The 24126-nt window shown below is 42.8% G+C and overlaps 1 protein-coding gene across 2 annotated transcripts in view; it reads right to left on the reverse strand.

Moving 5' to 3' along the window:
* Positions 1–249: 249 nt before the first annotated feature.
* The window catches only part of SV2B (synaptic vesicle glycoprotein 2B), a 77796-nt gene continuing 53919 nt past the window's right edge, over positions 250–24126 (reverse strand). For both annotated transcript variants that reach the window (XM_074837780.1, XM_074837779.1), the window contains 11 exons: positions 21418–21598; positions 20630–20781; positions 18644–18777; positions 17802–17891; positions 14466–14576; positions 13279–13367; positions 12377–12541; positions 9677–9810; positions 8777–8977; positions 6336–6495; positions 250–5386 (listed from right to left, as the gene is read on the reverse strand). In XM_074837780.1, coding sequence (XP_074693881.1) covers positions 5203–5386; positions 6336–6495; positions 8777–8977; positions 9677–9810; positions 12377–12541; positions 13279–13367; positions 14466–14576; positions 17802–17891; positions 18644–18777; positions 20630–20781; positions 21418–21598 — 1601 coding nt within the window. In that variant the 3' untranslated portion in view covers positions 250–5202. The remainder of the gene's footprint in view (positions 5387–6335; positions 6496–8776; positions 8978–9676; positions 9811–12376; positions 12542–13278; positions 13368–14465; positions 14577–17801; positions 17892–18643; positions 18778–20629; positions 20782–21417; positions 21599–24126) is intronic.

The following is a 24126-nucleotide window of genomic DNA, read 5'->3' on the forward strand; positions in this document are numbered from 1 at the left end:
TACTCCATGCTTCCTCCACCAGAAAACATTTCAGGATAAAAATTTTTCTCATGTAGTGTGTTAGAAAGTACACAGTGTGAAAAAAATGTGATAGAAGGGAGACTTAATTGAGGTGGGTTTGTTTGAGAGAATAAGGATGTACAAGTAGTAAACATCAGAGGAAGTCCCCACATTGTCAGGGTACAAAGTCACCCATGGCAGCCCTTGTAAAAGGACTCAAAGTGCACATTAAACACAAACACTACAAGAGTCATTCTTTTTCTTCCAGCTTTTTAATGTGACAGAGAGAACAAAAACAAAGTCCATTGGAACAGCTGCAATTTCCAGTGACAACCAGACATAGATCAAATAAAAAAAAATAAAAGAAGAAAGGTTTCAAATGAAGAAAAGGAACCAAGGGACTGGAATTGGCTATTTCACACACAGAGTCGACAGAACATCTAAATGAAACATTTCATTAAATGCACAACACTGGGTGTTATTTACAGTGGAAATTGCAGTGTGTGTACATTTATGCAGCACTAGCATCACATACAGCAAAGAAATTTCTTTCATTTTGTTTCCTTCGCAGTTCCCAGGCTTGATTCTTCCTAAAAGCAGCATTTGCTAATACGAGGGTAAGAAACTGAGGGAGAAATTTGATGGAAATATAATATATGGGGCTCAAATCTACATAAACCTAGAAACATACTCTCCAATTTTGTGTGCCCTTTGGAAAGTCAAAGGACATAAGCACGGAACATAAATGGACCTAGGGCCTCCTTAACAGTATCAGAGTATACTCTGTTGTTGGAGGTCTCAAAGCAGGACCTGGAAGAGACCTGCACATCTGCAGAAAGCTCAGCTCCATGCAGCCTCGCTCTGTAAACCAAGCCTTGGAGCTGCACCACTACCAGGCTCAGGGAATATCCCTTAGTGCATCTCTCCAGCATCACTGAAGGATATTGGGCTGCCTGACTACTCCCCAGTGTGCAGAGCATCTGGCTCTGGATATGGGTTTTCCAGGAGTGACCCTTTTCTTAGTCCAGAAGATCCATCCACCACTGTTTGTAAGTCACGTAGCATTTCAAGGGGATGAGGATCATATGGGCAAGGAGGGGATAGCTCCATCCAGTCCCAAGCTTCAGCCACCACCAGTAGGATGTAGCAGAGCCAAAGGCAGTGGCAGAAGCTGTCCTGCACAACTGAAGTAAAGGAATAGGCATACGACAGCTAGTTAAATCAACAGGGAATATAAGGAGGCAGAACTCTTATAATACCACTCACCTTTTGTAATAGTATCAACAGTGCTCTAAATGTCTGTTTCAGCATGCTCAGAAGCTCAGTAATGAACTCCTCCTGTGATCCACATTACATTGCTGTACAGATAAAGAAACTAAGTCACAGCAGGCCAGTTTGAGTTCCCTAGAACCACCTTTCCTATGCCACGAAGTCCCTGGCTAAGTGGCTGGACTGGTGTGCCACGCATGCACGAAGAGGTACAGCTGCCCTCTAGAAGAGGTCTTTGGGATTTAAGGCAAGTCCCCTGTCTTGGTCCTCTGTGCCCATGTTGCAGTAAAGTTAATGAATCCAAGGAAATAGTGCTCTGCAGGGATCATCAGTGGACTGGTGGTCAGCAGTTTTCCTCTTCTCTGTGGATGGTCCAAGTGTATCAAAACTCCAAGACAAGGAGACTGTTCACTGTGGCAAACGTAGGCAGGGGGAACCACAGAAGGAGGCATGCTGGCTCTTGCAATGCAGGTTAATGCTGATTTTACAGTAGAAATAAAGCTGAGCATCAGAGGAGGTGCCTGATAAGAAATCCTCCCCTGCACGGTGTTCCAGAGCTCTGTGGCTCAGGCTCAGGCTCAGCCTAGCAGGTAGACCACGGCTTGAAACTGAGACCCAAATCAAAACACGACCAACGCTGAGGGCACTGCACGCATCAACCATTTTGCTCTGGAGAGCAGTAGTGTGAAGCCTACATGATTTACACCATGACAAGGACAATAAACAAACACATCAGGAGCATTGATTAAGCCTTGTTCACACTGAAGTTGGATGGGAGACATCAGCCCAGGTGTTACAAAGGCAAATGCCTGAGCTGGAGCCGTTGCCCTGGATTTCTCTGTTACGGAAGAAGAGGAGCACAGCTATCCAGGGCAAGCCATCTTCTTCTTGGCATAGTGCCTGAGTATGGTCACATATATTGACTATGCCTTTCAACTGAGAATAATGGGAACCCAGGGTGATGAGTTCAGATCCAGACATCTAACTCGTAGGTGTCTAAGGCTAGATGACATGATTTCCCCTTAGCTTTTCCTTTCTTCCTTCTCTGTTTGCTGTTGTCCCTTCCCAGGCCCTTGTGTACCAGCTGAAGTGTGTGTTTGCCCTTTCCTATTAGGTCATGAACTCCCTGGTCAAGTCGGGGATAGAAGCCTTGTCAAGACACATGTGCATTCTCCCCTAGCCCTCAGGTGACTGACCCATGCATTTTAGGGATGCAAAGAGTTTTTACAGTCACATGGGCAGTCCAGGTGACATTAACAAGATCCTATTGCTCTTTAGCTTGTCCCAGCTAATCTCTCAAAGTAAGGTTTAGCAGCCTATGAAAGAGCCATTCTGTAAAGAAGAAAAGTTTCTAAGATTGGATAATATTTCCTAATATTACCTTGCCTTTTCTATCTCCTTATCAATTTCTTCCTTCTCTGAAAATTAACAGAGAAATTTTGCAAAATAAGTGATGTCATTACTGTCATTGTACAATGTCAGTGGAGAACACAAATAGTCAGGTTTGCTGTCAGAGCTTAGGATGATAGGTAAATAAGAGGGCTTCGTAAAATAGAGATAAATTCTGGCTCCACAGAGCAGCACAACAGAGTCATCCAGAAAGTGAAACAAATTTTTTTTTCCCCCAATTGCAGTGTGGTAATTGGCATGCACAGCCCAACAAAATGGATGAAACATAAAGACCATGGTGATCTTTTGTGTTGAAATACATATTTAGCTGCTTCTCACCATGCAAAAGGACCAGACATTCTTAGAGAAAAAAACCCCACATTCTGGGCTGTGATTCTCAACAGAAGCTGTGAACCGCTGCCAAAGGACATAATTACATTCACTCCTACCTTAGAGGAGGAACCTTGCTGTTTTGAAGATAAATCAAAAAAAGGCCCTAAGCTACCCATAAAATGAAGAAATGAGGCATAATAAGCTCAGTTATTACAGCAGCTTGTGATTTTATCAATTTCATAAATCTCAAAAGTCCCAAAGAGCCCATTGTAGCCTAGCTGTTCCGTGTTTATCCCTGATTGACACAATGATAAAAATGATGCTTATTAGAGGGTTTTGCTTCATCAGCAAGGATTTGCTTCTTGTGATCTAACCACACTCTGTGTCTTTCATCTGTCCTCTGCAGCAGCACCAACACTGACTCCCACAGTTGTGTGGGACTGGCCTTGGTGTCAGCTCTTAGTGTATTTGACTGTGCAGTTGAAGGCAGAGGTGTTAGACTTCAGTCCTGCTGGATTTCAGCCCAGCCCTGCATGTTTTTCTTAAAAACAAACAAAAAACAATGAAAAACAAAGAAAAAAAAAAAGAGGGATCCAAAGAAATGTAAGTAGGAAAATCATTAGCAGAAGTACAAAAGAATTTTTATGTTGCAAAATATCCTGGTGAGACAAATTCCCTGCATTATGTGACAGTTTCTGATCATTTCTGGTCTATTGCTGAGATGATTGTTGAAAGGGTCTAATTAGTGCTATCTAGTCAATTGTGAGCATTGGTGTGTTATTTAACAGTATGCATTTCATTCTTGCTTCCCAAGAAAATATATCCCAAAATACACAACTCAGTTTGCTTTTAGGTGCAACAGGACTTAAGTCGTATGATAAAAAGGGCATATGAATTTCAAAAATGATCTTTAGAGGATATCAAACTTAACTGTGACACTTAATGGAGAATTTAATGTTCTGTACAGTGAAAGCTTGCTGCGTGCATCCCCTGTGTAACAAGTTAAATGGCTTTAAGTAACTGTGCTTACAGTGTTTCAATGAGACCCAAATATATAAGAAAATCAAGCATCATATTCTTTAAATAATATGGCTAAAATGCTGGTAAATTCACAGTTACCATACTCTAGGTATTAGACAAAAAGTCCCCTATTTACACTGGATAATATGTACACATTTGGTTTGTGGAATGCTCCAACATCATACCAATTTCCGCTCTGTGAAAGTTGTAGGAAAAAAAATCTTAGTCATCATAGAAATATATATTCCCAGCCATCAATACATTTAAATATTTCGTGTCTGGATATAAAGAATGAAGTGTCACTAAATTGGTCATGACTCCAGATAATCTTGAATTAGAGGGATAAGTTTTTAGTGTCTCTCTTAAGATCTTCTTAAGGGTGCAGAAATTCAAAATTATAAATTTCAATAGCTTATCACTTCAATGTCTTTATGTATGCTTGCAAGTATGTGTAAATACATATATATATATAAAATCATGTATATATTTATCTCCCAGACCAAGAAGGTGCCTAGTGATTCTCTACGCCCAAGTGAAGACAGTAAAGGGCTTTGAGACCCTAATTCTTCTGAGAGAGCTGAGCACTCACCCTCATATCCTCCAGAAATCAGGACTCTCTCACTCTTTCATGTGGTAACCCCAAAATCAAGACAGCTAGGGTCACTAGTCACATTTGTAGCTCTTGTCGCTATTGCTGGAGCTCACCTACAGTAGGTTTGTTACCTGCCTCCCTTCGGATGCCCCTCGTGTCTGAGCACAGCTGATATGAATTGCCAAGGAGCGCTGGGCAAGGCAGGCAGTATCTCACAGCTCGGCAAAGGCATAAGGGGGTCAGGATCTGTCCTCCCGCCAGACACACTCACACCCACGCAGGCACACACATGCACGAAGCTGCTGTTCGAGTCCTGTGTAGTTACACTGGGTGGAGAGGGAAAGGGTAGACTCCCAGTGTAGGCAAGGTTAAACCCAAGCTCTGCAAGAGGTGTGTGGTAGCTGCATGCACCAGTCGTGGCTGTAAAAGGGTCAGAAACTAGGGGTTTCATTTTTATCCCTTTGGGCTTTTCTTTCCCTCTGACCTCTCTCTTTGAGGTATCAACAGAACAGTATAGAAATAGACATTTTGATTTTTCCAAACATGGCTCTTTTTTTGTTCTTCTACGTCTGCCTCCCCGACCCCCCTGGCTCAGTCGCTCACATCAGGACCTGTTCTCGAGTCTCTGGCAGGCGCAAAGCGAGCAGGCCACCTCCAACCAGAGCAGAGGAAGCCAGAAGGATGGGAACCACCTTGGTTATCCCTACGAAGGAGGCAAAGATTGAGTTCCCCAGGATGGCACCAAACTTGCAAAGCCCATTGAGGATGCCAAAGGCGGTTGCCCTGTGGGGAAGAAAAGTAGAAAGCAAGGGTTAAGAGGGAGAGAACCTCATAACTACAGAAGATCTGGATGGGTAATTTTGTGAATGCTCTTATGTTGCCCAGGCTATGCTTCTAGTAAGTAAAGCCAGGCTAAATAAATAAACAAACAAACAGATAAATAAATAAATAGATGTCGGTGTTTTGCATGTCTGTGTGAATGAGAATATCTGTGTGTACTCATTTCTCCTTTTCATCTCAGCTTCTCCCTAGCCTTAGCGTGGCCCACTATAACAGCCTTTGCCCTCCCCAAAGACAGCAGGACACAATCTGCTCTAGAACATATCGAAGCTCTTCCAGGCACTGACTGAAGCCGGTTGTCCCAGAGAAATAACCCAGGCTCTCCTCCAAAGTCTGCTTCACCCAGCAGCTAAAAGCACACTGCCTTCAAAGCACAGTCCTTCTCTTTCCCTTCTGGCTTCCCTCAACAGCCTGACAAAGGCAAAACAAGGCTTACAATGATGTTGTAAGGAAAGATTTCATCTGCAGCATATTCTTTCAAAGTTTCCTGTGCTGCCTCATCTCCCAAGCCATTCTGTGCATATGGTTGTCTCCAGGCTGTGGAGGGGAAGGCTGTCACAGTGATGAGCTGTGACAAGAGGCTGGGAGATACAATCTGAAAGGCCAGTCCTCCATGCACATCCATGGAAATGGCAGACTCCATATTTATCTGCCTGGAGTTTCCATACCCCCATGCGATTCCCCATGTACTGTGCATGCAGAATTATGCTTGCAAATGTCTGTGCTGATCCAGTACAGCTGCAGGACTACCCAACCCTTAAGGACTGGTGAAAATAAAAAAATTACATCTCCCCCATCTACATGTATCTAGAGTGAGCATTGACTTTTTCCATCAGGAACTGGGAGGCCAACGTCAGAGGGTGGAGACTAAAAGGAGAAATATCCTGAGCACCTTTTGTCAGTGGGGTAGAGCTCCACAGTGATCACGTCCAGGGCGTTCCAGGCGGCAATGCTGGCCCCGCAGAAGAGGCATTGCCAGCCGATCATTGCCGACTCGCTGTTGCCGAAAAAGAGAAAGAAGCAGCACACTGCCGAGATCAGCATTGAGCCACCTGTGGGAGGGAACCAAGAGAAAACTTTTGGCACCAGTTTCCCCTGTCCACAGTTGAGCAAACACATTTGTTGATAAAGATGACTTTCAAATGATGGCATTTCACCCCCTAAACAAATTAAATCTGAAAGAATCCAAAAATACCTTGATGCTGCCTATCTCTCATTCTCTGATGCTGGAAACCAGCCTGAAAATGTTCTCAATGACCATCTGATCTTGCTGATAGTCCTACTCTATGGACACTCTGAAGACAGGCTTTTTCAGGCAGGTTTCCAGCACCTCAGACTTCCAGATGGACCCAGGAAGAGCAGAGGCAAGTAAACATGAAAGTCAATGAGGAGGAAGAATCATTGTGAAGGTTTTCCAGCTTGAGTTTTGAGTGAAGAGCTGGTGCATTTCATATCATATTGAAATCACTTGACACATTTATAGTCTCAATTAGGATAATTCACAGTCAATTGTATGAAGCACTTGAGGTCTCTTAATTATAAGGACATCATTAGATTTCATGGCACATTTGCACAGGAGCCATTATTTTATGAACACCACCAAGGGAGAAAGTGGGAGCATTCATGCTCAGTTAGACACAGTTCAGATTCAGAAATATTAATGGCTACATCACTGCCTTCTACCCCACTGGGAGTTTTCACCTGAAAGAGGCAATTTTTACAAAATTAAAGTATCTTTCACTGAACTTTCTGTTGTTGCTGAAGTATCTCCATTTACTACCAGGAAACCTAACAATTTTGTTTGTTTGCTTTTTTGAATCAATTTGACACCATCCGAAATAATTTGGATGCTGAACTGGAACTAAAATGCTTTGTTTTGGACATTATGTTGCATCTTACCACTGTGGTGCCCTTCCTGTGAAAAGCTGCCATGCAGAACTCCATACCCACTTCCCTTCCATGGTACCTGGCCAAACTACATCCCCTGCTGCGGTGTGGATATTCCCTCTGCTGAAGAGGTACAGTGCAGCATTAGGGTCAACATGTGTGCACCAAGAGATCTGGCATTTGGTACAGGAGAGAGTTTAGCAGAACATGACAAAACTGAACTGAAGTCCCAGCGAGGCACATAACGCAAAAGCGAAATTCAGTTTTCATGTTAAGCTGACCGGAAATAATATGTTCAACAGAGTGATATGGGTGGGATGCCAGAAGGCTGTTTCAATTGAAAATTCCACAGTGAAACATTTCAGCATGTCGTTACTAATTTTTGTCCTGTACTTTTCATTCTGCCGAAGAAATAAGCATTCAGGATTCCAGCTGTCATCTCCATTCCAGACGAAAATGTTGAAATGCTGACATGTTTGCAGCGTGGACGATCTGATCCTCATTCATCTTTATTTAATTTCTTTCCTGCAGACCCTCCGGCTTATTTGGGTCTTTTCCAAATTCGCTACATGACCACTTATTCCCCCCCCCCAGCATACATTCCTGACACACCGATGGGGTCATCTTGTTTACCTTAACCTGTCTAACGGTAAGGCTAAGCTAACTAAACTTCCTTCTCTTCTCAGAAAAGAGAGATAGGTGAGCTCAAGAGTGAGTCATCCCTTACCCCTGAGCCACATCCCTGATTTTGTTAAACTCACTTGGCTGTCCCTCGAGGCATGATTCCCACAGTACCTGGAGACCAAGGTCTGAACCCTGGAGGAAGCAACACCAGAAATTCCTAAAGTAATATGAAGCTGATAAGGTGATAACTTATTCCCATAATGCTAAAGGGTGGCATCTTGCTTGGCTGTGATATGGTCAGTTATTCTGCCATTTGCTCTCTGAAGAGGTCTGTGAAATCCTTTGAAAATCAGAAAACCAAAAGAGGGAACTCTGGGCTGTCAAGTAGCCACATCAAATAATCTTTGTGAATATTTGTTGCTACAAGCAAAGTGTTTATTTATTTATACAGAGTGCTATGGACATCAGCATCAACACAACAACACCAAGAGGTCCTGCTTCAGCTCTGACCCTGTTGTACTGAGCACTAGATAAACATACAGGCTTTGACATAAAAGTCAAAATAAAAAAGGATGATGTCACAGATACACAGAAAAGCAGGGTGGGGAGGTGGGGAGCAAGTAACTTCCCTACTGCCATGGAGTACATCACTTGCCTCACCCTTCTGCTCCATTTGATATGGGAATGAGTCATCCCCACCTGAGTCAGCTCGACTTGCGTTGGTGTGTGCAGATGCAGTGAGACCTTCACACTGACCTTGGCTCTTTGCAGAGTCGTGCTCCCACCCACAATCTATGCCATGCACCCATCATCCCCACTCACCAATCATCTTTATCCTCCCTATTTTGTCCATGAGTAATGCAGAGATGATGTTGCCCGGCAGCACAGATAGGCTGCCCAGGAAGCTGACCAGGTAGATCAGGAAATCATTGTCCTCCTCAAAGTCCAGGTGGCAGCCTTCCTTCTCCTTCATAAACGTGCTGTTTATGAGCCTACAGTTGATGAATTTGTGTTCATAGAGATCTGCAAGGGAAAGAGGCAAAGTCTTGATCCTGCTTGGCTGATCTCCCTTCATATAGCAGCAACATGAGTCAGTATCAAAACCAAATCAAGGATCTGAGAGGAGCTCCTCATCAAATGGAAATAGCCAGGGAGATTTTATTTTAGTGGCAAATTCTAGCTGCATGCTTGGCATCTGGGGGGGTGGAAGATGTTATACCTCTTTTATTTGTGGAGTTGCCTGGACCAGTATCCCCATGCCACAAGGACAGGGCAATGTTGGCTCTTGCTTTCATGGCATTATGGTTTGTTCTCTATTAGAGTAGAAGTGAAAAGCTTTTTCAGGATAAATTAATGAATATCTTACTGCCTATGATCATACGATCATCAACCACAGGTTGGTTAAAATTATATTTTAAGCCAAATTTGTTGAATTGAGCCGTTGAAGTGCTAAGCATTTTGCCATTACTTTAACCTGCCAAGGTCTGACTGCAGACTTTTGCATTTCCCATGCAGCAGCCAATGACACCAGAATCCATGTGGTTAAAAACACTGATGGAGCAACCTGAATACTCCTTCCAAATGCATCACCCTCTTTTTTCCATCAGCACTCTCAATACCCATCACACACACAAACACACAGATCCCTGTCATCCTTTCTCCCAGAATGTTACAAAAGAGTTCCTAATTACAGAGATGAGACCATAGCAGGAATCCCATTACCAGTATTATAAAAGACAGTAGAGATGATGGTGCAGTTTTCAAAGAAGGTCTCGCTGGATGTCACATCTTCAAAGTAGCATTCCTCAAATAATGAATCCTCAAATCTCACTTCCTTGAATTTCATGCCAATAAATCTGTGGGTCAGGAAACAGAACTTCACTCTGTGCTTTAAGGTATTTTCTACACTGTATAGCATGTAATGGCCATTTCAAGAGACAGAGCACTAATGGCAATTTTTAGGGTCATTTAGAGAAAATATGTTGCTTGAATGCATAACTGTCCTTCCAACGCCATGCTTACATATTTTGTATTTTAGTAGGAGAGAAGGGTTTGAAGAGGGTTTTTTTAAAGAGAGATGGACCTTTTAGGATTTTTCGCAGTTTTTCTATTCCTCAAAATAGTCACATGTAAAAAAATGTTCTTCTAAGGCTGACTGGACATAAATCCTCTCATGTTCAGTACTAGTCCATCTGAAGAAGACATAATTTCACTCAGTGCATGGCATTTTCCTTGTAAGCTGACCTAGCTGCCTTCCTTATTCTGTCCCTTCCTCTGGCATAAATAAAAACAGACATTATCAGGAGCCCATTGAGCCATTTGGTGAAAGGCTTCTGACAGTTGTTTAAACTCAAAGTGATTTTTTAAGCAAAAATGTAGTAAAATTTCTAGAGAAAGTTGGGACATTATCAGAGTTCTGCTTGTAACCATCTCTGTCAAGGACTATTGCTTACCATGTAATGAAAACAGATTACTCTAAAAATAATCAACTGTGCCAGGTGATTGATTTCTCCTCTGATGGGAAGCTTGACATGTCTGACCTGCCTGCCTGAAGGATGACACAATATTGATTTACCCGTGAAATGTTCCAGGGACACTGAGAAGATGTATTAGTTAATGCACAGACATGTTTGGAAGATGTAAGGAGCTCTTAAGAGCAAGCATTATTGCTCTAGTTAAGGAGGCCACTACTGTCACCAAATAAAAAGCCTTCTAACATATACCCAGAAACTTAATTGAATTGAGCACTTACAACACAGTCTAGCATGATGGCTGTTTACACCATTAAATGAGCACTGCAGGGCTTCTTAACTGAAGCTACTAACAGATATTATTAATGCACAAAATACCACAAGAAGACTATTCAAGTCTTTTGTTCCATGTAGCAGGTCTCATAGGTTACAGCAAAACTTAAGCTGATCTGCATTTGCTCAGTAATAGCCTGTGATGTATTTACTCCCAAAGGCTGTTAGAAGCCCTTTGCCTGCAGTTTGTTTTCTTAACATCCATCTTTAAAAGAGTCATATAGCAATGGACCGGTGTTCAATGGAGTTTTAACTCACAGCCAAGGGCTGGAGGAAAAACACAGCTATAAATCATATTGAGATGTGCTCTGGGCATTACTGGATTATAGCTTGATCAGGTTTTGAGGTTTTGAATTGGAGAGGACCAAGGCAGGAGAATAGTGATATACATCACAGTTTTATGTCTTCATCCTACAAGATGCTGAGCATCCTCAGTTCTCAGTGAAGTTAGTGAAAACTGAGCATCTCCTCTGGGCATAAGATATGGGTCCCCAATCCCTAAATTTGACCACCATCCACTTCTTACAAGACTGTTGGCTGCTCTGTAGGCAGGGGAGTAGGAATTATGGGGGTTAGATTTGCACCATCAAGCACAACTCCTTGCTGCAGGGAAGGTCTCCAAAAGGACATGGGGACACATGGTGGGGTCCTCCACTAATGTCTATATGCCAAGGAAATGGAGACAAATAGTTTCTGAGGGAAGAGGAACAACCTGGCTGGGCAACCAGGTATGATTTCACCTGTGAAGATTAAAACAATGAGTGTTTTGTGTAACACTGAACAACCAGTGGGACCTCCCCACACAGTGCAAGGCAGCTGGAGCTAGACTAGACCTGTCTAGTTTATCTGGGGCAATGGGATCTCCACGGAATTTACATAGGGGTATTTTCCCACCCCTTTTATTGGGATTTAGGAAAGTAAATCACTAGGATTTATATTGCTGTGGAACACAGAGTGATTGGAGTCCAGGCTGGATGCAGAAGAAAAACCATCAGGCCCAGCCCAAATAGGAGAAGAAAGGGAGTCAAACAATGATTTTCTGCTAGAGTAACCTTGCCTACTTCAAAGCACTAGAAGAAAAGGTGACACAGTCATTCTGTGGGGACATGCTGGCTGGTGTGGGAGAAGCACACCAGTATGACTGGCCACGACACAGCTCGCACTAATGGGCTGCAGGATGGAGACCGGAGTAAATCATATCGAGGACTTCAAGGGAAAATAGTTTTTTCGGTTTGGAAATGCAGCAGCAGAGAAGTTTCATAACGTGATGGTCTCTGCTGCCCAAGCCCAGCAGATGTCAGTGTGTGCTAAAGAAAGAGAAGTCACCTCTGCATCCAGAGCTGCCCTGCACAGCCAGGTGGGCACCCAGCAAGGGGCTGCTGGAAGCAGGACTCCTCACAGGCATCCCCTTGGGTCTGGAGATGTGAGTGGCTGAGGCAGAGAGGGTGGAAAACAGGATATTAGGTCTGTGGAAAACTGCCTTTGGGATTTGAGAGATATAGATTTTGTGTCCAAAAGAACAACAGAGATTTTTGAGTTGGTGGAAAATGGAAAAAAAGGGAGCTTCCTAGAAATGTATTTTGGTTCACATGCATTGAAACAAGTTCTGTTCACTTACTTATCATTTCTGTATTCCCCATTTCTATGGATCTGGTTTTCCAGGGTGAAATTAAAGGTGAAGTGTGACACTTCTTCCTCATCAAAGATCTTCACTCGGGATTCATATGCCTCTTCTTGAAGATATCGGATCATATCAGGGAACCAGACAATAAGGCCATAGTAACTATAGCAGAATGGGAGACATATATTAGGGATACAAGGTACTAGTACTGCAAACATTGCAGTGCTTTTCCAATGATCTACTTCATAACTTGTAAACTTGCTAAATTCCTAATGCAAGTACATTTCTGACACAAATTCTTGCTCAGCTCTGCCACAGGACCGAGCAAAGTGTCGCCTTACACTCAGGTGATCTCAGAAGCATGTTGATCCCTTTTCATTCACTTAAAGCGGGACAATTAATTTCATGCTGGGAAATACAGCAATGTGCTATCCTTGCTGCGCAAGAGACTAACGGAGCAGTAAGAAATTTGGAAGCTTCCCCAGAAGGGGGATTTCTGCAAGTGTGAGGTTTAAGTGAAGGTTAGACAAAATTTACCTGTAGTTTAGATTTAGGCTCACCTGAATAATTTGATCTAGACAAAGGAACAGCTGAGAATCAGGTAAGGTTGTGTCTTTTTCTGTGTGGACAAGATCAAATGAAAGATCTAGAGGTGAGAAAGTTGATATACTACTGCCCTACTGACCACTTCTCAAGTCCTGATTTGCTCAAAGCACCTTGTACTCTCATATAAACAATCAAGATTGAGCAATAATTTGTAGGAGAGCAAGGCTTAGTACACAAAGACTCTTTAAAATAAGACCAGGACTAATTTTATAATAGTTTATTTAAATGTGTAAATAATTATTCAAACTCTGAGGGCCCTCTAGTTTCCTGGAAAAGTTAAAGCAGTACCTTACCTTAAGGCCATTGTAAACCAAACCACAGCCAGCATCAGTGTGTTCATCCTGTACTGGGCTGTTAAACAATATAGCACGTTGTCCCAGACCTACAATTCCACAAGAAGGAATTAGCTGCAAGGACACCCTAGCAGACACTTGACAAATTAATTTCTGAGTGCATTATAAATTGAATGTCAGTAAAAAGGGCTCACTGGGGGTAGGTCAGATGTGTGGCTTCAGTGTTTGTTCAAAATTATATTTATCAAGATAAATGGCTTACAAAAAGATCACTTATTCAACTATGTGCCAGGATACTTGATTTGAACCCTCTGTAATGAACTGGAGTGCATGACTAAGGTTATAACAGTAAATGTGGATATGAGCCTGTTCTCAGATCGTCTGACAATTTTGTCTTTACAAATACATGTATGATCTCAGGGATGCTTTCAAACTGAGGTCCAAAGCTCACTGAAGAGCAAAAACCCAAACACAGCTGGCACTTTAGGAGGCATGAGATGAACTCAGGTAGGGATGGAGCCAAGCAGAGCAGGAGACAGACCAAGATACGCTCTTCTTGACCTGTTGCAGAAAATACTGCCAGGAACATGAGGGGATGTAACTCCTCGTGCTCTTAATTTGCTACATAAATATAGTAATAGTATAGCACCTGCATTGCTATTATTTAAGAAAGGCTCTCCTCTACCTTAAGCTTATCCTCCTAGACTAGAAGATCTAGTAAGACTTTCCACAGAGTTCTGCATGGACATACGTAAGCAGTACAGCATGTGTGAGAGGTTAAATTAGCTGAAGAGACAATATAACATTGTTAGAAACTCAGTCTCAGCAGGAACAAGGAGCAAATGCCCTTCTGAATCCACTGCGGGTGATAAATTCACTTAAGCCTGGGGGAGAGATAATCAATATTTATCTGCTCAGAGGAAGAGTCAAGCATCTGGGGCTGTGGCTCGTCCTGGAAGCTCTGCACAACTGTACTACAGTGACGCTCACAGGGGCATTTCGGGGCCTGGCTGGCAGTGTGGCGGTTTGCAGATGCACACATCTGCATAGCAAGTGCAATCAGATTACAGCCCTTAGCAAACCAGAAGATCTTTCTGAGTGGGAGTCAGGGTTTCAAGACACAATGACCTGAAGCAACTGTAGCCCAAAGTTCAAAAGCCCCTGTGGGATGGTTTTGTTCTCCTTACCTGTTTGAAAGTAGTTGTGATTCTGACCAGCCACCGCTGGTACCAGGTGCCTGTTGAACTCTGGATTTCAATAAATTCATCTACTTGCTTTGGAGTTTTGATATAAGAAACCTGGAAAGAAAAAGGAGAAAAAAAAAAAAAAATTGAACTGAAGTTTCTAGAATTGACCTTGGGTGAATTTTAAATTCCAGTGTCTTCTGTGCAGTGTTTCCACCTGATATCCCTTACTATTTTTTCCTTGGATGTTATCACTAACAATTGAGCTAACTGATTTAATTACAGCAAGAGATTTTATTACAGAAGGAAGGCTGTCCTCCTTCCTTCCTTTCATCCATCCCTTCCTCCTTTCTCTCTCTCTCTCTTCTTCCATGAAATATTTTAAATGCATTACATCCACTTCAATCTTTCATTTATTGGCTAATATGTCCATGTACTACCTTATTTCTCTATCCCTTAGATTCCCACTAGGAATTAGGACTAGGCAATTATAGTAAAAATTATCTCCAAGATCAGCTACTTGTATCAGCATCAAACTGTGCCCTCAGGATCTCTTTCTTCAAAGACAACTGGAAGGAATATTCAGCACCTTTCAAGTAGCACTGGCAGAACTTCGATGACAAATGAATGTGTAGATGGCAATCTTTGCATCTGAAAATGCATCCTGTCATCAAGTGAGCCCACACATGAGCAATCAATTCTCTTCACTGAAACATTCTGGATTTTCAACACTGAACACCTGAACCGGGCTACTCAAGAATCCTTAAAACTGGGTCCCAGAAAATATTTGCTTAGTAACTTTAAATAATGGACATATTCAAGGAAAGCAGATCTGTTTGTAAACATGAGGAGGTGAAAATTTACTGAATAAATTTCTGAGTATGAATGAGTGCCTTGGTTTAGCTGTGGAGTCTCCATGTTTCTCTTGCTGGCACCGTTTAAATGTCAGATCTGGGAACTGTCCCGTTACCAGCTGACTCACCACAACTTCTGGCCTATCAGAAAAACACGAAATCTGACAGTTTGTGCTACACCAGCCGCACTGATCATCCGCCCGTGCCAATGGATGTCAGTAAATCTTGATTCAGCCAGCGCGCCATACCTCGAGGTGCGATACTGAGATCAGCTCATGCCGTAGCAGTCATGACACTGTTGGATGGAGTAATGAGCACTAACGGGTGCTGTACAGCTGCTCCTTCATTCTCCTACTCAGCTCAGACTCTCATAGTGCCCTACTTTGAGAGAGAGATATATATATCTTGGCGTTACAGCAAAGCCAGGCAGGGATTTGAAGAGACGATCTCTCTTGTCTTTACTATCAAGGTTCACATTAATCAAATGGTTGGTAGCCTAAAAATAACACATGCTCATTAAGTTCCTACCTGAACCTTCACACAGTTGTCATGCACAGATGTTAAACTTTAATTTTCTTGAAGGATCACTCCTGAGGAGCCCTGTTTCTTGACAACCCTTCTGAACACAGAGCCTTGCTCTCCTTGTTCAGAAAGACATGTTTTACACACAACCATAACTTCTTTTCTCTGTCCTTTAAGAGCATGTGTCCTCTCATCTTTAAAAGCATAAATCAAGAGCTATTCCCTGTCTGCCTCACCAGGACTTTACAACTGAATTATGGCAATTTGCAACTAATCCCATCATATATCTTTTATCTGATGCTACTATTCATAGAATCATAGAATACCAGGTTGGAAAGGACCTCGAGGATCATCTGGTCCAATCCTTCTTGGCAAAAGCATGGTCTAGACAGGATGGGCCAGCACCCTGTCCAGATGAATCTTGAAAGTGTCCAATGTTGGGGAATCCACCACTTCCCTGGGGAGGTTATTCCAGTGGCTGATTATTCTCATTGTGAAAAAATTTTCTCTTGTGTCCAGTCGGAATCTCCCCATGAGTAACTTATACCCATTACCCCTAGTCTTTTCCATGTGACTCCTTGTAAAATGGGAACCTCCATCTTTGTGGTCACCCTTTGAATACTGGAACATAGTGATAGGGTCTCCCCTAAGCTTTCTCTTCTCCAGGCTGAACAAACCCAGTTCTCTCAGCCCTTCCTCATACAGCAGGCTTCTCAACACTTTGATCATCTTTGTGGCCCGTCTCTGGACCCTCTCCAGACTGTCCACATCTTTTTTTGTATAGCGGGGACCAAAATTGAACACAGGATTCCAGATATGGCCTGACAAGCTCTGAGTAGGGTGGGATAATGACTTCTTTATCTCTGCTGGTGATGCCCTTGTTGATGCAACTCATCAACCTGTTGGCTGTCTTAGCCGCAGCAGCACACTGTTCACTCATATTGAGCTCCTTGTTCACCAGGACCCCAGGTCCCTTTCCACAGAGCTGCTCCCTAGCCAGGTAGGTCCCAGTCTGTGCTGCACTCCTGGATTACGTTTTCCCAGGTGCAAGACCTTACACTTGTCCTTCTTGAACTTCATAAGGTTCTTGTTAGCCATCCCTTCCAGCCTATCCAGGTCTTCCTGCAGGATGGCTCTCCCTTCCAAGGGTCCACTTCCCCACTCCATTTGGTATCGTCATCATACTTCATCAGGGTACATGTGATCCCATCATCCAGATCACTTATGAAGATACTAAACAGCATTGGTCCCAATATCCATCCCAGGGGGACCCCATTTGTGACAGGCTGCTGGGTTGAAAAGGAGCTATTTTCTACCATGTTCTGGGTGTGGCCTGTCAGCCAGTTCCCCACCCACCGCTCAGACCACTTCTCTAGACTGTAACGCACCAGTTTCTCTAGGAGGAGGCTGTGGGGAACCGTATCAAAAGCCTATTAACGAAGGCCACTGGTGTGACCCTTTTCACAACAAGCAGCAGACTAATGAGTAATAGGCACTCATCCCACTTTCCCTTGGAGAGATTAAAGATTGGGTATGAGGCAGGTGGATTTTGGGAAGCTCATTAGAAGGTACGTGAAGTTTAATCAGAGTTTGATTAGAAGCCAGAATGGAGAAAGGAGTGACTCAGATCCCCCACAGGACTAATACCACTCTTATTTGGTTTTAGTCTCTTAGAGCATACTAATTAAGCATGTGTGTAATTGGAAAATCACTGGTCTAGACACTGTAGAGTAACACCAAGAATGAAGATTACTCACTGCAATTCACAGAATCGATTAATTCTTGAAAAAACAGACTGGCATCTAACTTTAAAGGCACAAAATGCATCTCAGAGTCCTTTTTCTGATTTCCGGGGGAGGTCATGTTGAAAGAATCCCAAGGAGGAATAAACTGGTGCTGTGCTCCACCAGGGAAGGAGTGTCCAGCTTTTCTTTCCACACGCTGATGTCTTTGTTAAACTCACCGTAAATACCCTCTCTGGCTCGCCCTTGGCCCGCATGTTGGTGTCATGAACTTGCTTGAGGATCATCCAGGCTTCATCATGTTTACCTATCTGAAAACACCAAAGAGAAGGAAAACAAATGTTGGAATTCCCAGCTCTTTAATTTGTCAAAGCATGGAGAGAAACAATTCTAGAGGTGAAATATAGTGAAGAAGCACACATACAGCACTGGCTGCATTAAACGTAAAGAGCTGAAAGCATGGTTTGTATTCACAGAATGCAGCATCTCTGTGCTGAAGAAAGTAGTTACTCTAAAACTCTCTGAGGCAGGAGAGGAGCTGGGAACAGAGCTTTAAAACCATATGAAAGAAGAGGAGATGGATGAGGAGACCTGGGCTCTAATCCCACCTCTGCTAAAGACTTTCAGTGTTAACTTGAGCTAGGTATTACCACGTTTCACATCTGTGAAATGGGAATAAAGAATACTTGCTTAAGATTTCTGAGGTTTATGTATTTTACTCAGTAAAATGTACTCTGTCCTTTGCTCTTCCAACAGGATTCAATAGTTACATGCCCAAATTCTGTGAGATGTTTTCAGAATGCCTTTGTTGGCCTTATAAAATTCCCATCCCTCACCACCTTCTTTCTGCACCACATTTGACAGTGAAACACTAACCATCATGGATTGACGCCATAGTCTGTAGTCTTTGGGGTTTAAGCAATCTGTGGAGCTAGTGTAGACATGTAACTCTAAGCTTGTGCTATGTATGTTTGATGGGACAAAGAAAGACAGATGGTGACATGTTAGGGACCAGCTATCCTCTGCTAATATCAGACTGCAATGTTAAGATGAATCATCTTACCTCCAGCAAAAAACGCGGGCTTTCAGGCATGAATTTCAGTGCCACCAGTGAGGCGATACAGGGCAGAGAGCAGACAAGTACAAAGACTCTCCAGCTGTGGAAGTGGTACTTGGTTCCCATACTGAACCCCCAGCCTGGAAACAGCAAGAGTCAAACCGTAAAAATACTGACCAGGCATTCTGAGTTTTTCTCTCCTAAATCAGCTCAGAACTTTACAGCTCTGTATGACATGGGGACAGGTTGAAAATTTGCTATTCTTAGTAATGACGGCTCTTAGAAGCTCAATAGCATGCTCAGTAGATAACAGCAAGTGAGCTCATGTTCATTACAGAAAATGGAACATACTTGCTCAGACTCTGCCTTTTAAAAACCTTCTTTTATCTTTGAGTTTAGAAATCATTTAGTGATAAGAATAGCTCTGTGCAGCTGTAGGCAAGTAAGGCTGGGAAAGTTTAGAGGAATCAGGGTCATAATTTATTGCTGCTGGGTGATGTTACAAAAAGTTTACAAAGGTTAAATCTTCTCTGATCTGAGAGGTACATTAGAGACGGCTCCCTTCCATCTCATACATCACACAAGTATTTTACATTTTATGGAAGTGAGCTAGTTTATTCTTTTCCAGACCTACAAAACCTAAGCTGGGATTCAAACTTAGAAGAGTCAAGATCATAATCCTGCATTTGAGATTCCTACTTTTCTGCTTTTTTTCCTGATGTCTGACCAGGTCACATATTCCCCTGCTAAGGACTGGAAAGTACAGCATCATTTTTACATTGCTCCATTTCCTTTCCCTAGGCTCAAATCTCACAAGGAATTTTTAATTTATTTTTTAAAATAAATATCTTTATTCACATAATAAGGAAATCATCAAGCAATAGTTTTTGCAGACATCTCATCTGAGTCAGTCATGGTGTTCTACTCATTTCACAAAGTTCCAAGGTAGTAGGTGGAACATAGGAAATCAAAAAGAGAACCTATAAAAACACAACATCAAAAAGTAATCTGAAAAATAAATGTAATGTAAATATGTAAGGGTTTTTTAGAGCAAATGTAGTTGCAGATAATAGAACTATTCCAATCTGACACCACTATATGGTAAGTTTGCCCATTTGTTCCAACAGTCTCATATCAATCAAAAGCATGAAAATTTCTTTATACTGAGTGTACTTTAAACATGGTAAAAATGGATTGATAGGTAAATGTTAGTGTTTCCCTTCATGGTCTTTGTGGCCTGTTCTACTTTCCTCAAACAGGATTTTGCAAACAGCTGGTGTCACTGAATACTAAGGGAATTAATCTTTTCCAGTAGATATTTGCTTCTGGTGTTTTCCTAGGATATACACAAGTTACAAGGAATACCATGTGACATGCAGATTTTTGCTCCTCAGAGCACAAATATGTTTCAGAGTACATCCATCTACTTTTTCTCTCTCACTTCCAGCTCTGAACAGGGAACCCATTCCACTCCCAAACCCATTTAGGTGAAGTCAGATGTGACTCCAGCCCATCACACACTGGGGAGATGTGTCACCAGATACACAGCCCTGAGAGTGTCGACACCTGGCTAAGGAAAAGAACACATGCTGTCCTCACTGCTATCATTCATAGCACCCAGTAATTCCCAGATTAAAGTTACTTATCTTTGATAACTGGATCAATTTTTGTGATATAATCTCAGTGCAGTTTTCCCTGAATGCACTGACATTTAGATTAAGAGCTCAGGGCTCTGGCAGTATAATTGAAGGGGTGTATTTGAAGCTTTTGATGCAAAGCAGCTCTTATCAGTCCTATTTACAGCCTTAGTATCAGTCAATCAATCACACAGTCAATTTATGAGACCTTTTGTGTGCACTTCAGGTATTTATTATTTTCAGTGTAGTTTATGCTGGGATGTGTAAGGACTAACGCTACCTGTGTGGGGTTTTGGGGTAGTGTAGTGATGCAAGGATGTGGTGTTGTCAAAAGTCAAAAGAACAAACCAATTACCGTAATGTGGGATGATGCTCCAAGCCATTGCTGAAGCAAAAATGCCACCAATCATCCAGAACATGCAAAGCCAGCTCAGGTGTTCTCCCCTCTTCTCACGAGATAGGAATTCAGAGAAATAGGCAAACACGATGGGGAGGGATCCCCCAATACTGAGGAGAAAAAACAGCACATGGGAAGAATAAGAGTCTTCTTTAATGTCTTTGTAGTTAGGATTGCACATATAAAGAGGGAAGGTCACACTCACAGACATGCTGCACAAAAGTGAGACTTGTAGGAAAAATGCAAATCTCTCTTTGGCTGGACTGGTCTTAGACATCAAAGATAAACAAGATTCTTCTCGTGCTCTGAAAGCTGAATTTCCTATACAGTTTATATAAAGCCAGTGTAATGCCCTGCTCTTCACCTAGACATCTTTGTTGTTATTTTGTGATCATTCATTTTAGAGAGGCAAAATACAGGCAGGCAATGGGAACTGCTGAGGTTCTCACTGGAGACCCTGGCAGTCAGGATTGTAAACCGAGGTGGGCATTTGTCAGTCTTACTCGCCTTTCTGCATGATTTGGACAGCACCAGAAGAATGTCAATGACCAAACTTCCCTACTGCTGACACTTTAAGGGTCAAGCGGGAGGTAACGCAACCACATGTGCTAAACAGCAGTGCCATCCTGGCTCAGTACCAGAGATGCATCTCCTGAGCAGCCTTCCTTCTCCCATCCCGCACACCCAAACTGCTGAGCTGTGATGGGACTCCTCCAGAACATGGGATGAATTCACCAGTTACCCACCCGAGGCCCGAGATAAGGCGGCAGAAGAGGAAGAATCCATATCCCTGGACGAAGGAGGAGAGGAATGCAAAGGCAGCATTGATTGCAAGTGATATGATGAGGCATTTCTTTCTTCCCAGTTTATCAGCAAGGCCGCCCAGCATGACAGCTCCCACCATCATTCCTAAGTAGACTATCAACCCTAGAAGTGAGAGAGAAAGACAGTGAGTTTGGTAACCAGGTGGAAACAGTGTTCAGTGTAGAAACAGATTTTAAAGCACCCATATGGCAGCTGATGTCGACCTGGCAAACTATTCAATAAAGTAGAGAAACCCACATCCATCTCAAATTATATATCTCAGATCCTAGAAACTCTATCCATTGGTGGAACTTAATTTTGCCATCTTGTGCCTATGAGTTTGCATCACTCCCTACTGCACTGCATCATGCAATATAGACATACCCTCATTTGACCAGACCCATGTCTTTCTTTCCCAACCTTACTGCTCACATATCCCCTGCACGTAAGCAATGGCCAGGCATAAGCAGCTTAGGATGCACGTGTCCCAGCTATGTGCCACCAACGATACAACAGAAGTCTGATGTCTTAACTCTTCTAACGCCCCTGAGCACAATGGGACTGAGGATGTGTAGGGAGGGGGCTCTCTGGCTGCTGTTTATGCTCAGAAAGCTGTAAGAGCAGAGAGACTGCTAAAGCATGGCTGAATCTCTTTGCAGGTCACCTATCCTACTCATACTTCCTTTGCAGTATATCATCTCTTTCACTCTCTGCTTTTCCCAGCTTTATCTGAAAGGATCAGTCTGTTACTGAGACTCACCTTGTGTAACACAGGTACCTCCTTTGTTACTGGGCCAAGATCTGGCATCTAACTAAAGGACAACTTACAGAAAAGAGTGCAGTCTTGATCTGAAAATTTCAGGAGAAGGGAGAACCTACTGCTTGTCTTGATAGTTTGCTCTATAGAGTTAGGACTCTGACATTGTTAAGAAAAATGGATTCTTCTTTTTAACTTGGACTTCATTAGATCTTCTAGTATGGGGTCCTCAAAAGATAGTTTCAGTGGCTACATTTAGTGCCAGGCTGAACAGAAAAGAATAGTTTTCTTCTCCAAATAGGTTCCCTGTACCCAGATCACTATGTGCTTGCAACTTTGACCTAGAAAACACGGCAGTTGTCCTTGGCTCTTCTACTGACACTGACACCGCAAGGGCCACCTTCTATATTGTCTTTTCCTTTATGCCGGTACCAGTGTAAATAGCACTAATTAATAATGCTCAAAGGTCCAGGAATATTTTTTTTCATTTATTTTATCTACTTTCCACATGTAGAGACTTCAGTGAGTGATAGTCCTAGGAAGAACCACAAGCTATGGTCCTTTAGCTGGCAAAATTCCTGTTGAAGCCTGAAGAAGTTATGATGTGAAAGGACAGCAGGATCAGATATTAAGCATTTAAAATCTAATAGCAATCAGTGATGTAGGGTTGGAGACATTGATCAGCTAGAGTGAAATGATATGCACTGCTGTTAAGGAACAATATGTGGGAATTGATCAGTCCAGCAGCTGGCAGCCCATGGACCAGGTCTCTGAAGGCTGTATTGGCCTCTGGGCTTCGGATTTTTGTTTTAGGCTTGTCTGTGAATTAAGTCTCTGTTCATTCCTTTGAGCCACGAAAGATGTAAGGATGGAAAGGATCAGGCAGAGGCATATGTCTCCAAGACTTCTCTGAAAATGCCCAGATGAGTCAAGACCACAAGGAGACAGACTATCAGCAGGTGGAGTTATTCCGAGTTTCACAGCGCAGAAGACAAAGCCCTTCATGTTTTGTCCACTTGTCATGTGTGGCTGTGGCTGCCTCTGCCTTACCACAGCAGGACCAAAACACTTGGTGACTTTACTGCATGCTCTGATGGCTCTGCCAGCTGCTGACAGGGAAGGGTTTGGGGAAGCACATCCAAGCACACTGTTCTGTTACTGCATTGGCAGCTCCTTGGCTACTAAGCTGTGTATTTTCTCAGAGCTGCCTACTGCAAGATAGTTGTCCACAGAGTAGGAGCAGTGTCACCATCACCACATTTCAGAAGAAATTAGTGGCAACCACTGTGCTTCCTGTGAAGCACAGAGGTGCAAGAGGCTGTTCCCAGAACACCTCCTATCTCATCTCAGACACTATAGGCAGAACTATAGTCTATGCCTATAGGCTGCACAGTCCTGCTGTGGAGATCCTGATGGGGCCTGGTCATGGCTGGATATAATCCCAAGGAGCTAAACTATGTGAGGATGGAGAAATATCTGCTTACCAGAAAACAGAATTTGCAGTAAAGGAAGTTCTTGAAGGAAAAATGATGCTTGGAGATGTTTGGAGACTGGGGGGCATGTCAGGTTCAAGACCCAGCCGAGCAGGGGTTGAAGGAAACACCATAACTCAAGAAAAGCAGCAGTGTTCCCTGCATCCCTGGCCCCTAGTGAAGGCAACGGATGCTGAGCAGGTAAAAGCACTGCCTTAATAGGAAACATTCTTATTTGCTGACTGAAGAAATGCAGCTAAAACATTTTTCAAGCATGGTTGAACATCCCTTGGGAGGGCCATTCCTCACCTTGAACCAAGTGTTGACTACTCTTGGGAGTCAGCACCTTCCCCAGGACCTTTTCTGTCAAACACATCACTTGAGAAACAAGGTGATGATGATTTTTTTTGCAATTTATTAAT

Source organism: Strix aluco, chromosome 12 (genome assembly GCF_031877795.1).
Source record: "Strix aluco isolate bStrAlu1 chromosome 12, bStrAlu1.hap1, whole genome shotgun sequence".
NCBI classification, from domain to species: domain Eukaryota; kingdom Metazoa; phylum Chordata; class Aves; order Strigiformes; family Strigidae; genus Strix; species Strix aluco.